Source organism: Saimiri boliviensis, chromosome 6, assembly GCF_048565385.1.
Source record: "Saimiri boliviensis isolate mSaiBol1 chromosome 6, mSaiBol1.pri, whole genome shotgun sequence".
Classification (NCBI taxonomy): Eukaryota; Metazoa; Chordata; class Mammalia; order Primates; family Cebidae; genus Saimiri; species Saimiri boliviensis.
In genome coordinates this window covers 79,229,977-79,245,444 of record NC_133454.1, presented here as the reverse complement: position 1 = coordinate 79,245,444, position 15,468 = coordinate 79,229,977, and the positions used below count along the sequence as shown (strand labels likewise).

General features: G+C 43.9%; 2 protein-coding genes across 9 annotated transcripts in view; both read right to left on the bottom strand.

Annotated features, from left to right (window-relative positions):
* The window catches only part of WEE1 (WEE1 G2 checkpoint kinase), a 44,289-nt gene extending 43,649 nt beyond the window's left edge, over positions 1 to 640 (bottom strand). Inside the window, exon 1 of the mRNA XM_074401078.1 lies at positions 350 to 640. Coding sequence (XP_074257179.1) covers positions 350 to 424 — 75 coding nt within the window. The 5' untranslated portion in view covers positions 425 to 640. The remainder of the gene's footprint in view (positions 1 to 349) is intronic.
* Positions 641 to 3,664: 3,024 nt separating this feature from the next.
* ZNF143 (zinc finger protein 143) overlaps positions 3,665 to 15,468 on the bottom strand; it is an 88,298-nt gene continuing 76,494 nt past the window's right edge. For all 8 annotated transcript variants that reach the window (XM_039471120.2, XM_074401077.1, XM_074401076.1 and 5 more), the window contains 2 exons: positions 7,914 to 8,060; positions 3,665 to 4,643 (listed from right to left, as the gene is read on the bottom strand). In XM_039471120.2, coding sequence (XP_039327054.1) covers positions 4,560 to 4,643; positions 7,914 to 8,060 — 231 coding nt within the window. In that variant the 3' untranslated portion in view covers positions 3,665 to 4,559. The remainder of the gene's footprint in view (positions 4,644 to 7,913; positions 8,061 to 15,468) is intronic.

The following is a 15,468-nucleotide window of genomic DNA, read 5'->3' as shown; positions in this document are numbered from 1 at the left end:
ATAAAAAGAATTTCAAGACTGCAATCATGTTGCATTAAACCCCAAATGCAGAGCCCTTATAAGGAGGTTTTATTCAAGCTGTACTAGTCCCACACCCATGAAGCCAGTCCCGTTCCTCAGGCAAAAGAAGAGAGAGTATATGGCTGGAGTGTTCCTTAAACATGTCCTCATCCAAAGGAAACCTAGATATGGAAAGTGCTTATCATGGAGGAGGTGAGGCAGCTTTTCTCCACTTCCCACATGCTCCCTTTTCCTCTTCCAATACTTCAGCTCTGCCCCCTTGCTTTTCACATCCCACTCTCCGATCACTGCTGAGGTCTCCCAATAATTGACTTGTCTATAATCTTACCTGAGCCAGGAAATACTGGATAGTAAATTCTGCAGGTTGATTAATGGAGTCGACAGTTTGAGCAGAGTCCACCATTTCCCAAGTTGCTTCACTAGTCTCAGGGCTGTCACGTGGGAAGGCAGGCAGCAAGCACGGGACACCGTACAAAGTTAGTTTGCCCTTGAAGGCCTGGGGGTGGGTAGGAGAGGAAGGAGAGAGCTGGCTCTCTGGGCAGCTGCCACCTGCAGAGAATTAAGAAAGCCGAGGCGGGTGGATCACGAGGTCGAGAGATCGAGACTATCCCGGTCAACATAGTGAAACCCCGTCTCTACTAAAAATACAAAAAATTAGCTGGGCATGGTGGCACGTGCCTGTAATCCCAGCTACTCGGGAGGCTGAGGCAGGAGAATTGCCTGAACCCAGGAGGCGGAGGTTACGGTGAGCCAAGATCGCGCCATTGCACTCCAGCCTGGGTAACAAGAGTGAAACTCCGTCTCAAAAAAAAAAAAAAAAAAAAAAAAAAAAAGAAAGCCACGTTCCTCCCTTACCCTAATTCTTTTTTTTTTTTTTTTTTTTTTTTTTTTTGAGACGGAGTTTCACTCGTTACCCAGGCTGGAGTGCAATGGCGTGGTCTTGGCTCACCGCAACCTCCGCCTCCTGGGTTCAGGCAATTCTCCAGTCTCAGCCTCCTGAGTAGCTGGGATTACAGGCACACGCCACCATGCCCAGCTAACTTTTTGTATTTTTAGTAGAGACGGGGTTTCACCTTGTTGACCAGGATGGTCTTGATCTCTTGACCTCGTGATCCACCCACCTCGGCCTCCCAAAGTGCTAGGATTACAGGCTTGAGCCACCGCGCCCAGCCCACCCTAATTCTTAAGTTCTTACAAGGAGTTCAGACTGCAGGCAACGAACATTTTCTTTTTAGTGGCCTTTGTAGTAGCTGTGTCTGGGGCAAACCAGAGTGGTTTTTTTGGTTGGAGAGGTTTTCCTTGAGCACTGTCTGGATCAAATTGTAGAGTTATGCCCCACCTGGCTTTGTTTGCCAGTGTTTACTCTTATTTCAAGTGCCTTTTCAGGATTTTTCAGCCTTGGATGTTTCTGCGACCTGTACTATGAAGAGACCCCACAGCAGCTTTCCTAGCAACCGTCAGCACACCAGCTGCAGCCTTCCTCCAGAGGAGGCAGGCCACCTCGCTAGGCTCCTTAGGTCCCATTCCCAAGAAGACAGGTCAGGGAAAACCACCAGTGCCCCTGGGCCCTTTTCTCTGGGTACCAGTAGGAAGTCAGTTTCTCTGAGGGATAATCAGGCTCACCACAGTCCAGGTTGAGCCCTGCCCAATCCAACTGGCAAAAGTGCTGGAAGTAAAGAGAAACACCCTGGAATCTAAGCAAAGTCAGATCTAAGGGCCCATGGGACGCAGGCAGCATGTTTTTTGGTCCTGAGAAGCATAGTAGCCTGGGTGTGCCCAGCGGGTAGGAGCTCCTAGCCAGCAGCCAGGACCAATACTGGGAGGCTGGGCGCCACCCTGCGATTTAGAAGATTCTGGTCTTCTATCCCAGCCCGCCAGCCCCTTTCTGAGTCTCAGTGGGCCTCACAGGGGAGTTCTGTGTGTGTCTAAGTGTCTCTGTCAAGAATGAAGACTGGATCTGTGGGTGACTAGGGCTTTTGCTAATGTTATGTATCTATAAAGTTTTTTTTTTTTTTTTTTTTTTTTGAGACGGAGTTTCGCCCTTGTTACCCAGGCTGGAGTGCAATGGCGCAATCTCGGCTCACCGCAACCTCCGCCTCCTGGGCTCAGGCAATTCTCCTGCCTCAGCCTCCTGAGTAGCTGGGATTACAGGCACGTGCCACCATGCCCAGCTAATTTTTTGCGCTTTTATTAGAGACGGGGTTTCACCATGTTGACCAGGATGGTCTCGATCTCGTGATCCACCCGCCTTGGCCTCCCAAAGTGCTGGGATTACAGGCTTGAGCCACCTCACCCGGCTCTATAAAGTGTTTTGAGGCCAGGCACGGTGGCTCAAGCCTGTAATCCCAGCACTTTGGGAGGCCGAGGCGGGTGGATCACGAGGTCGAGAGATCGAGACCATCCTGGTCAACATGGTGAAACCCCGTCTCTACTAAAAATACAAAAAATTAGCTGGGCATGGTAGCGTGTGCCTGTAATCCCAGCTACTCAGGAGGCTGAGGCAGGAGAATTGCCTGAACCCAGGAGGCGGAGGTTGCGGTGAGCCGAGATCGCGCCATTGCACTCCAGCCTGGGTAACAAGAGCGAAACTCCATCTCAAAAAAAAAAAAAAAAAAAAAAAAAAGAAAAAAGTGTTTTGAAGGAAAAGCTCTGTACAGCCCTGAAGGGTTTCCTATTTCAGATGACTAAATCATGATCCTTTTTAGCAAGAGTTCAAAGAACCTGACCAAGGACAACATTTATGTTAAATAAAACAGCACAATATTTCCCCCTTTCTACTGTAAAGCTTGAGAACACCACATTTCAGCTCTCTGCAAACAAAGTGAGGTGAACAACAGTACAGGAGGGGCTGCTGCAGAACAGACCTTTTTTTTTTTTTTTTTTTTTACCTTGGTGAATGGTGAATTTCCAACATTAGAAAACAGTTTTTTCCAGCTGGGCCTGTAATCCCAGCACTTTGGGAGGCCAAGGCGGGTGGATCACAAGGTCAAGAGATCGAGAGTATCCTGGTCAACGTGGTGAAACCCCGTCTCTACTAAAAATACAAAAAAAAATTAGCTGGGCATGGTGGCACGTGCCTATAATCCCAGCTACTCAGGAGGCTGAGGCAGGAGAATTGCCTGAACCCAGGAGGCGGAGGTTGCGGTGAGCAGAGACTGCGACATTGCACTCCAGCCTGGGTAACAAGAGTGAAACTCCGTCTCCAAAAAAAAAAAAAAGAAAAAGAAAATGTTTTTTTCTACTGCTCAGTTCATTAGGCAATCAGAAATCACCAAAGTTCACCAAAGATCTTGATAATCTCTGCTACAAATGAGCATCTGAGGAGGTAACTGTGGTGCAGTAAAAACACATTGGATTTGGAGCCAGAAAGTCTAGGTTCTCGCTTAGGTCCTACCTCTCAAGGGCTAGTATGACAGTCAGCCTCCCTGGACTGTGTTCCCTCATGTATAAAACAGAGTAGTAAATCCGTGTCTTACAAAATCATTGTGAATATATAAAAGTCTATGGAAAAGCACTTATCTGTACTTGACATACAACATACTCTCAATATGTGTATTAGGTTACACTCCATTACATTTGTGGTATTTTCTGCACCATTCCCCCCACAACCCCCACCAATTTAACAAATAAATAAATATAAAAGTAACGTTTTAAAAATCGCTGTATTGAAAATTAATAATAAACTTTGGGGTAAGATTTAAAACAAAAGTACATAAGCAAAAATAAATAATTTACACCAACCCACGAACCTAATTTTCAGAGTAAAGCCATTTCCAATTACAACACTGTTATCCCGGGCACCAGCATGTGGTTAAACTTTGATAATTTTTTTTTTTTTAACAGTTATAAAAACTGAATACTAAGCAAAATCTTTGAACAAAACCACTGGATTTAACTTCTTAATTTTAAATAACCAAATTTTATGATCTTATACATAATCCAATGTAATGCCAATATAATTAGCATTTCAGCTTGAAGAGCTGGTTTTTAACAAGGAGGGGAAACTGTAAATTATTCAAAGTCTGCAAACCAGAAGATACAAATAAAAATGGACAAATATATAGAACAAAATCCGCAGACACTCTACTAACTGGGGAAATATCTGAAGGCTTTACATCCTTTATTATCCATAATGGCTTTTGGAATTATGATTGTGTGACATATAGACCCTTTGATATTTTAGATACAGCCTTTATTTTTTTCATGGGAAGTTAAAAATCCATCATAAGACTCCCATAAGACTTTACTACTCTTGAATGTGGACTCTAAGAGTTTGTGATCTGATAAAAGAGTAACATGAAAATTTACTGTATTGCCCTAATTTCATACTTCCTTGTACACATGAATCACTTTGAGAATCTATTCCAAGGGTTATATACACAAAAGTGTCAAGAATAAAATCTTCTCCACTCTTGCATAAAAATGTGTACAGTGTATCAGGAATGGAAAACTTCTAATTTTCCTGGGCCCGGGCTTCATGGATTTCTGTTGCCAGAAAATAAAAGACTCCTGGCTTTATTGCTCCATTGTTCTGGGGATTAATCATCCAACCCTGGTGTTTCTCCTTGTTGGATTCTAGACGCTATTCTGATGGCTTCTTCCAGAGATGGCTGTTCTCCAAGCTGAAACAGGAACACAAACATCAAACACTAACAATTCAAAAGCCACATTCAAGAAGATGCCAAAGAAATGTTATGAGAGCAGTAAAACTTCTCTTTGTAATTCTGACACTTGGGGTTAAGATACTACTGCTAACCCAATCATTAAAAGCACAAAACAATTTCCTGAAGGGGATGATAATACAATTTTTTTTCTTTTTTGAATTTAGAATCCTAGGTGCAGCTGAGCCTGGTGATATGAAGAGGTCTCGTCAGGGCATGGTGGCCCATGCCTGTAACTCAACATTTTGGGAGGTGGAGGCAGGCAGATTGCTTCAGCCCAGAAGTTTGAGACTAGCCTGAGCAACATGGTGAGACCCCACCTCTACTAAAAAAAATACAAAAATTAGCATGGCTACATGCACCTGTAGTCCCAGCTGCTGGGGAGGCTCAGGTGGGAGAATGACCTCAGCCCCTCAGCTGCCATGCCCAGCCTAAAATTTATTTTGGATTTTGATAAAATCTTCATGCAGTCCAGCCACGGTGGGTCATGACTGTAATCTTAGCACTTTGGGTGGCGGAGGCAGGAGGATCACTAGAGCCCAGGAGTTCAAGACCAGTCTGAGTAACACAGTGAGACCCTATCTCTATTTCTTTTTAAATAAATAAAAACTCAAAAAAAAAAAAAATCTTCATACATGCAAGAGACAAAAGACACTTACCTCAGTCAAGAAGGATAGAGGGCTTCCTAAGCCTTTAGCTCCTTCTATATCCATAAATTATATAAAACCAACAGCCAAAATTTTCTGGAGTGTGTTCTAACTCATCAAGTAAACACATGGGGGAAAAAAAAACTCTCCCTAAAGACAGGTAATCTGCACCTAGGCCCTAGGATTCTATTTTATTTTAAATTCTTACACTTTTGAGACAGGGTCTCACTCTGTTGCCGAGGCTGGGGTACAGTGGTGTGATCCTAGGCTCACTGCAGTCTCAACTTCCCTTGCTCAAGCAATCCTCCTACCTCAGCCACCTGGGTAGCTGGGACTACAGGTGCACACTACCACAGCTGGCTAATTTTTTGTATTTATGCAGAGATGGCATTTCATCATGCTACCCAGGCTGGTCGCTTATTTTTTTGAGATGGGGTCTCATTTATTACCCAGGCTGGAGTGCAGTGGCATGATCTTGGCTCACTGCAGCCTCAACCTCCTGAGTACAAGCAATCCTCCTGCCTCAGCCTCCCCAAGTAGCTGGGCACTACAGACATCCACCACCACAACTGGCTAATTTTTGTGCTTTTTGTAGAGATGGGTTTTCTTTTTCTTTTTTTTTTTTTTGAGACGAAATTTCGCTCTTGTTACCCAGGCTGGAGTGCAATGGCGTGATCTTGGCTCACCACAACCTCTGCCTCCTAGGTTCAGGCAATTCTCCTGCCTCAGCCTCCTGAGTAGCTGGGATTACAGGCATGCGCCACCATGCCCAGCTAATTTTTTGTATTTCTAGTAGAGATGGGGTTTCACCATGTTGACCAGGATGATCTCAATCTCTTGACCTCATGATCCACCTTCCTTGGCCTCCCAAAGTGCTGGGATTACAGGCTTGAGCCATCGTGCCCGGCCTTTTTTTTTTTAAGATGGGGTTTCACCATGATGGCCAGGCTGGTCCTGAACTCCTGACCTCAGGTGATCCACACACCTTGGCCTCCCAAAGTGCTAAGATTACAGGCGTGAGCCACCGCGCCCGGCCCGAGATGGGTTTTCATCACGTTGCCCAGGCTAATCTCAAACTCCTGAGCTTAAGCCACCTCCCTGCCTCCACCACCCAAAATACTAGGATTATAGGAATGAGCCACTGTGCCTGGCTGCACCTAAGATTCTAAATTCTGTGCTTCCCAGAGAATGATTCCTTCTAAGTCTTCTGACATTCCCCACTTTAAAATGGGGGCTGTGCAGGGATTCTCAGAGGACTTATTTAGGGTTTGTGTTTCCACCAGGTTTCTCTTTGTGTTTTTTTTTTTTTTGAGGTGGAGTTTCACTCTTGTTACCCAGGCTGGAGTGCAATGGCGTGATCTCGGCTCACCACAACCTCCGCCTCCAGGGTTCAGGCAATTCTCCTACCTCAGCCTCCTGAGTAGCTGGGATTACAGGCACGCGCCACCATGCCCAGCTAATGTTTTGTATTTTTAGTAGAGACGGGGTTTCACCATGTTGACCAGGATGGTCTCGATCTCTTGACCTTGTGATCCACCCGCCTCGGCCTCCCAAAGTGCTGGGATTACAGGCTTGAGCCACTGCACCCGGCCCCCGGGTTTCTCTTTAAGGACTATCTCTTAAGTGCTTTATAGTCTCCTGCCTCATTAAACTTTTATTTTGAAAGTAAAGATGCCTGGCTGAGGGCACACATGGATATATACCTGGAAGGTTTTTTTTCTTGCTATAAATTCCCCTAGAATATGCAAAGACAGGTAGAGAACAAAGTGCTGGTCTCTTTTTTTTTTTTTTTTTTGAGACGGAGTTTCGCTCTTGTTACCCAGGCTGGAGTACAATGGCGTGATCTCGGCTCACCGCAACCTCCGCCTCCTGGGTTCAGGCAATTCTCCTGCCTCAGCCTCCTGAGTAGCTGGGATTACAGGCACGTGCCACCATGCCCAGCTAACTTTTTGTATTTTTAGTAGAGACGGGGTTTCACCATGTTGACCAGGATGGTCTCGATCTCTTGACCTCGTGATCCACCCGCCTCGGCCTCCCAAAGTGCTGGGATTACAGGCTTGAGCCACCGCGCCCGGCCAGTGCTGGTCTCTTTGAGTCCACCTCAAATACAGCAATTTTCTTTCTCTTTATTTATTTATTTATTTTTTTTTTTGAGACGGAGTTTCGCTCTTGTTACCCAGGCTGGAGTGCAATGGCGCGATCTCGGCTCACCGCAACCTCCGCCTCCTGGGTTCAGGCAATTCTCCTGCCTCAGCCTCCTGAGTAGCTGGGATTACAGGCACGTGCCACCATGCCCAGCTAATTTTTGTATTTTTAGTAGAGACGGGGTTTCACCATGTTGACCAGGATGGTCTCAATCTCTTGACCTCGTGATCCACCCGTCTCGGCCTCCCAAAGTGCTGGGATTACAGGCATGAGCCACCGCGCCCAGACTAAATACAGCAATTTTCTTAAAGTAGGCTAGGTGATAGAGATTATTCTGCACCTCGCCTCCTGTGAAGGTTATACACAAAGCACAGGGTACAAAGTTAAAAGCTGTGAGCAGCATTGCTGTCAACTGAGGACAGCCTGCCCTTGTACTCACCTGAACTGCAATCTGGGTGCCATTGGATGTTGCTACTAAGGTCAGAGGTCTGGTTTCTGTGGTTACTAAGTGATGGCTATGCTGCTGGTGCCCCATTTCTGATGAGGCAGTATGGAATGCTGCCAAATCTTGAGCTACAATTGCAACCTTAAGCAAAACAAAACAAACCATGCACATGAAGAATTAAATCTGCGTTTTAAATATGTTAAAGTTTGCTTAATACAATGGATTGTCTTCAAATTGAAAACGAAAAACTCTTCTGACCATAGACTTTCAAAGCCTAAGACAGAAAGGAAGTTTACTTGAGGAAGCTGAGGCTCATTATTTAAGGTTATGAACTGAGCCAATGGCAAAATAGGGTAGAGGACACTGGAGAAATGGATCTGCTATGCCAGGCTCCATGAGCCAGGGAGATATGGCTGTATCTAGGTTCTGTTACCCTTAAGTGGCTGCCTGGGAAGCTATGCATGTGGACTAATTTGCACCTCAAATGTCCATTTTTTTCCTGAGATTGGCTCATAGGAGAAAATAATTTTTTCCTGTTTACTTGTCATATTTAAAATTAGATTTCCATTTAACTAGGAAAACTTGAAAGGACCAGTGGTATTACTGACAAACAGCAACATCTCATCTCATTCTCATTTCCCATTTTGACTCCATGGAATCCTCCCATATTCTTCCCACACCATCCAGCCAGGAGGATTAAAAGTGCTTTTGTGGTTCTTACATTACAAATACAACTTTTAAAAAATGCAGATAACATCAAAAATGGCAATTAACTACTTCTGTTAGATGATACTCTAAAATTTTACTCAGCCAAATTCAGAGAAAAAAAAAATGAAAACTGCTGTTTTACTTGACTATTAATCCACTAAAAATGCTACATTTTTTTTTTCTTTTGAGGCAGAGTTTCGCTCTTGTTACCTAGGCTGGAGTGCAATGGTGCGATCTTGGCTCACTGCAACCTTCGCCTCCTGGGTTCAGGCAATTCTCCTGCCTCAGCCTCCTGAGTAGCTGGGACTACAGGCATGCGCCACCATGCCTAGCTCACTTTTGTATTTTTAGCAGAGACAGGGTTTCACTACGTTGACCAGGATGGTTTCGATCTCTTTTTTTTTTTTTTTTTGAGACGGAGTTTCGCTCTTGTTACCCAGGCTGGAGTGCAATGGCGCGATCTTGGCTCACCGCAACCTCCGCCTCCTGGGTTCAGGCAATTCTCCTGCCTCAGCCTCCTGAGTAGCTGGGATTACAGAAATGCACCACCATGCTCAGCTAATGTTTTGTATTTTTAGTAGAGATGGGGTTTCACCATGTTGACCAGGATGGTCTCGATCTCTTGACCTTGTGATCCACCCGCCTCGGCCTCCCAAAGTGCTGGGATTACAGGCTTGAGCCACCACACCCGGCTAGATCTCTTGACCTCGTGATCCACCCGCCTCGGCCTCCCAAAGTGCTGGGATCACAGGCGTGAGCCACCACACCTGGGCAAAAAAAAGCTACATTTTAAGCTAATGGATATTTAGCTTGAATCATTCCCAGTAATGTTCCCTAATTCTATAAGAAAAATAGATTTCAGTCCAGCAATGTCTAAATAGCTCATATTGTGCTAACCTTCCTGCAGGAAACAATTATAAACCCTTGACAAAAATATGAAAAAGCAACTATGTGAAGGTTTTGAGGAGCAATGAAAAGCAGGAAGAAACTAGAGGGGATTCTCAAAAGAAGAGAGTCACACTGTGTTACATCTGTGTTTAAATAGATTTCCCATTGAGGGTACTAACCAGTTTGAGCAGCATGGGGCAACTTACGGTTATGGAGTCCAGGGTTGACAGAATAGCAGTACACTGAGAAGGACAGCCCAGAAAGCAAAGAATATGAGTGGGGAGCCCCCCAATGGTATAAACTGTCCTCAAGTCCTAAAGACCCCCTAAACACAATATTTGCAGTTTCCAATAATGTTCCAATAAGACTAGCAGCAAGCACCATCTAGAAGGCTGAGAAGCTAAGAAGAACCTTCAGTGCAACTCACCAAAAAGAGACGGAATTTGAAATTTCAATCTTACCAAGTTAGGAGGTAAGATTATTTCCCAGGGCTAAAGATTTACCCTAAGACCTAATGGCAACACTGAAAAAGACCTGCCTTAACAAAGTTCAAAACCCAGCTTCAACATGTAACTTAACTAGCTAATAGAAAAAAAAAAAAATCAATATTCTCCAGAGAAAGGTAACATAATTTGGAATCTCTATAATGTGTTATCCACAGCTCCAGAATATAATTTTAAAATTACAATTGCTTAGCCAGGCACGGTGGCTCATGCCTGTAATCCTAGCACTTTGGGAGGTCAAGGCGGGCTGGGCGGATCACCTGAGGTCAGGAGTTCAAGACCAGCCTGACCAACATGGTGAAAACCTGCCTTTACTAAAAACAAATACGAAAATTATCTGGGCATAGTGGCTGGCATCTGCAGTCCCAGCTACTCCGGAGGCTGAAACAGGAAAACTGCTTGAACCTGGGAAGCAGAGGTTGCAGTGAGCTGAGATTGCATCATGGCACTCCAATCTGGGCGATAGAACAAGATTCTGTCTGAAAAAAAAAATTACAATTGCTTCTCACGGAGGGGATTTGAAGAAAAAAAATTTTTTTTTTTGTTTTTTGAGACAGAGTGTTGCTCTTGTTACCCAGGCTGGAGTGCAATGGCGCGATCTGGGCTCACCGCAACCTCCGCCTCCTGGGTTCAAGCAATTCTCCTGCCTCAGCCTCCTGAGTAGCTGGGACTACAGGCACGCGCCACCATGCCCAGCTAATTTTTTGTATTTTTAGTAGAGACGGGGTTTCACCACATTGACCAGGATGGTCTCAATCTCTCGACCTCGTGATCCACCCACCTCGGCCTCCCAAAGTGCTGGGATTACAGGCTTGAGCCACCGCGCCCGGCAGAAAAAAAATTTTTTTTTTTTTTTTTTTTTTGAGACGGAGTTTCGCTCTTGTTACCCAGGCTGGAGTGCAATGGCCCGATCTCGGCTCACCGCAACCTCTGCTTCCTGGGTTCAGGCAATTCTCCTGCCTCAGCCTCCTGAGTAGCTGGGATTACAGGCACACGCCACCATGCCCAGCTAATTTTTTGTATTTTTAGTAGAGATGGGGTTTCACCATGTTGACCAGGATGGTCTCGATCTCTTGACCTCGTGATCCACCCACCTCGGCCTCCCAAAGTGCTGGGATTACAGGCTTGAGCCACCGTGCCCAGCCAGAAAAAAATTTTTTAATTAAAAATTACAAAATGTGAGAAGAGAAAAATGTGACTCACAGATAAGAGAAAATGAAGTCAGCTGAAACAGACCTTGAGATTACCAATATGCTGGAATTAGCAGACAATGACTTTACAGAAGCTATTATAAATATGTTGAAGGGCTAAAAGGAAGAGATGGTCATAATGAATGAATACAAGGGAGATGTCTGCAGACAAATGAAAACTATAAGAAAAAGATATTCTACAATAGAAAATTACAATATCAAAAATAAAAATTATCTGACCCAGCCATAATGGCTTGCACCTGTAGTTTCAGCTACTTAGGGGGTTGAAGTGGGAGGATTGCTTGATCCCAGGAACTTGAGATTGGCTTGGGCAACACAGTGAGACCCGTCTCTTAAAAAAACAAACAACTATCTGAATGGGCGTAACAGAAGGCAATGATGGCAAAAGAATGAGAAAATTGGCCAGGCCCGGTGGCTCACACCTGTAATCCCAGCACTTTGGGAGGCCAAGGTGGGCGGATCACAAGGTCAAGAGATCGAGACCATCCTGGCCAACATGGTGAAACCCTATCTCTAATAAAAATACAAAAATTAGCTGGGTGTGGTGGTGCACACCTGTAATCCCAGCTACTCGGGAGGCTGAGGCAGGAGAACTGCTTGAACCCGGGAAGCAGAGGATGCAGTGAGCCGAGATCAAGCCACTACACTCCAGCCTGGCACCTGGCAACAGAGCAAGACTCTGTCTCAAAAACAAAAACAAACAAACAAAAGAGAATGAGTAAATTAACTCAAAGACAAATTAATATACATTCTCCATCTGAAAAACCTTGAGAAAAAGATTGTTAAAAACCACAAATAGGCTGGGAGTAGTGGCTCACGCCTGTAATCCTAACACTTTGGGAGGCTGGGGTGGGTGGATCACCTGAAGTCAGGAGTTGGAGACCAGCCTGACCAACATGTTGAAACACCGTCGCTACTAAAAATTCAAAAATTAGCTGGGCATGGTGGCGGATGCTTGTAATCCCAGCTACTCCAGAGGCTTAGGCAGGAGAATCACTTGAACCCAGAAGCCAGAGGTTGTAGTGAGCCAAGATCGCACCATTGCACTCCAGCTTGAGCAACAAGAGTGACACTCCATCTCAAAAAAAAAAAAAGTTTCCAATTTTGACCATTTTAGACTTTGGATTAGGAATGCTCAACCTGTTTAAGAAGAAAAAAAATTGATGCACTGTATACAGGGACACAAGAAAAATAAAAAACAAACAAAATATATATACATTGTTTTACAACGTATCCCTGTATTTTTTCTGTGTATATATATTTATATATATATCTTGTGTGTGTTTATATATTTATATATATATATATATATATATATATATATATATATATTATATATATATATATATATATATTTTTTTTTTTTTTGTATTTTCAGTAGATACAGGGTTTCACCATGTTGCCCAGGCTGGTCTCAAACTCCTGACCTCAGGTGATCCACCTGCCTTAGCCTCCCAAAGTGCTGGGATTACAGGCGTAAGCCACTATGCCTGGCCTAGATATAGAATTTTTGGTTGGCAATTATTTTTCCTTTCAGCACTTTAAATTGTCTACATCCCTCATTGTTTCTGATGAGATGTTCCTATTCATATATATGTATGCTCAGGAGGCTGAGGCAGGAGAATCATTGCACCTGGGAGGCGGAGGTTGCAGTGAGCCAAGATCATGCCGCTGCACTCCAGCCTGGTGACACAGCAAGACTCCGTTTAAAAAAAAAATAAAAAGCAGGCTGGGAGCGGTGGCTCAAGCCTGTAATCCCAGCACTTTGGAGGCCGAGGCGGGTGGATCACAAGGTCAAGAGATCGAGACCATCCTGGTTAACATGGTGAAACCCCGTCTCTACTAAAAATACAAAAAAAAAATTAGCTGGGCATGGCGGCGCTGCCTGTAATCCCAGCTACTCAGGAGGCTGAGGCAGGAGAATTGCCTGAACCCAAGAGGCGGAGGTTGCGGTGAGCCGAGATCATGCCATTGCACTCTAGCCTGGGTAACAAGAGTGAAACTCCGTCTCAAAAAAAAAAAAAAGCTTATCTTGGAAAAAAAGGTTTAAATTCAATGATCTTAGCTTCTACCTTAAGAAGAAAAATTAAACAAAAAGTAAATGGAAGGAAATAAGGGCCAGGCACAGTGGCTCACGCCTATAATCTGAATACTTTGGGAGACCAAGGCAAGCAGATTACTTGAAGCCAGGAGCTGGAGACCAGCCTGGCCAGTAAAACTCCATCTCTACCAAAAAACAGGAAAACTAGCCAAAAAAAAGGGTAAAAGTTTGTCCTGTAAAAGATTAACATAATTCATAAAGCCCTAGAAAGAGATCAAGAACAAAAGAAAGAAAATGCAAATTATCGAGAATGGAAAAGGGACATTACTTCAGATCCTATGGATTTTTTTTTTTTTTTTTTTTTTTAAAGACAGAGTCTTGCTCTTGTTGCCCATGCTGGAATGCAATGGTGCGATCTTGGCTTATTGCAACCTCTTCCTCCTGGGTTCAAGTGATTCTCCTGACTCAGCCTCCCAAGTAGCTGGGATTACAGACGTGCACCACCACACCTGGCTAACTTTGTATTTTTAGTAGAGATGGGATTTCACCATGTTGGCCAGCCTGGTCTTGAACTCCTGACCTCAGGTGGTCCTACGTTTATTAAAGGGATAACAGGAAAATTGTATTAACAACTTTATATCAATAAATATGAAAACTTAGATGAAACAAACTTCCAAAAACAAAACTTAGCAAAATGGATACAAGAAAATATAGATAACTTGAATAGTATAATCTACTTAAAAACTTGAATCCACAGTTTAAAAAAAAAAAAAAAAACCTCCCCAAAAAGAAAACTCTGGGTCTAGATGGTGGTAACCTGATTAATTCTATCAAACTTTTATGGAGAAACAATACCAATCTTACACAACTATCAGAAAATAGTACAGAAGAGAACACTTCCCATCTTGTGTTCAAATCCAAAAAAAAGAAAGAACGAACACTTCCCAACTTGTTTTATGAGGCAAGCCCAACCCTGATATTGAAACAGGAGATGAAACTTTTTCTTATAATTTCTTCTTTTTTTTTTTTGTTTTTTTTTGTTTTTTTTGTTTTTTGAGATGGAGTTTCGCTCTTGTTGCCCAGGCTGGAGTGCAATGGCGCAATCTCGGCTCACCGCAACCTCCGCCTCCTGGGTTCAGGCAATTCTCCTGCCTCAGCCTTCTGAGTAGCTGGGATTACAGGCACACGCCACCATGCCCAGCTAATTTTTTGTATTTTTAGTAGAGACGGGGTTTCACCATGTTGACCAGGATGGTCTCGATCTCTTGACCTCGTGATCCACCCGTCTCGGCCTCCGAAAGTGCTGGGATTACAGGCTTGAGCCACCGCGCCCGGCCTTTCTTATAATTTCATGAGAAATAAATTATAGATCAATATGGTTCATAAACACTGACACCAAAATCTTTAACAAGCTATTAGCAAACCATCACAGAGTATTTTAAGGGCAGTAAAAATACTGATAGAGTATGATCCTCTATTGATAAACGTATGTCATTATACTTTTGTCCAAACCTATAGAATGTACAATAGTAACAGTGAATCCTGATGACACTGTGATGTGTCAGTGCAGGCTCATCATCTGTAACAAATGTGCTCCTCTGGTGGGGGTGCTGATTATCCAGGAGGCTATGCATGTGTTGGGGCAGGGAGTGTAAGGGAAGTCTATACCTACCTCTCAATTTTGTGGTGAATCTGTAACTGCTCTAAAAAAAACTGTTTTTAAAAAATGTATTAGTGCCGGGCACGGTGGCTCACGCCTGTAATCCCAGCACTTTGGGAGGCCGAGGTGGGTGGATCACGAGGTCAAGAGATCGAGACCATTCTGGTCAACATGGTGAAACCCCGTCTCTACTAAAAATACAAAAAATCAGCTGGGCATGGTGGTGCTTGCCTGTAATTCCAGCTACTCAGGAGGCTGAGGCAGGAGAATTGCCTGAACTCAGGAGGCGGAGGTTGCAGTGAGCCGAGATCACGCCATTGCACTCTAGCCTGGGTAACAAGAGTGACACTCCGTCTCAAAAAAAAAAAAAAAAAGTATTAGCAACTGAATCCAGCAAAATACAAAAAGGTAAATACATCATAACCAAGTGATACATTAGCTTTTAATATGTAAATTAAAACCACAATGATAGACCATTTCACATCCAGTAGAATGACTAAAACTTTAAAACTAAGAACTCCAAATGTTGGTGATAATA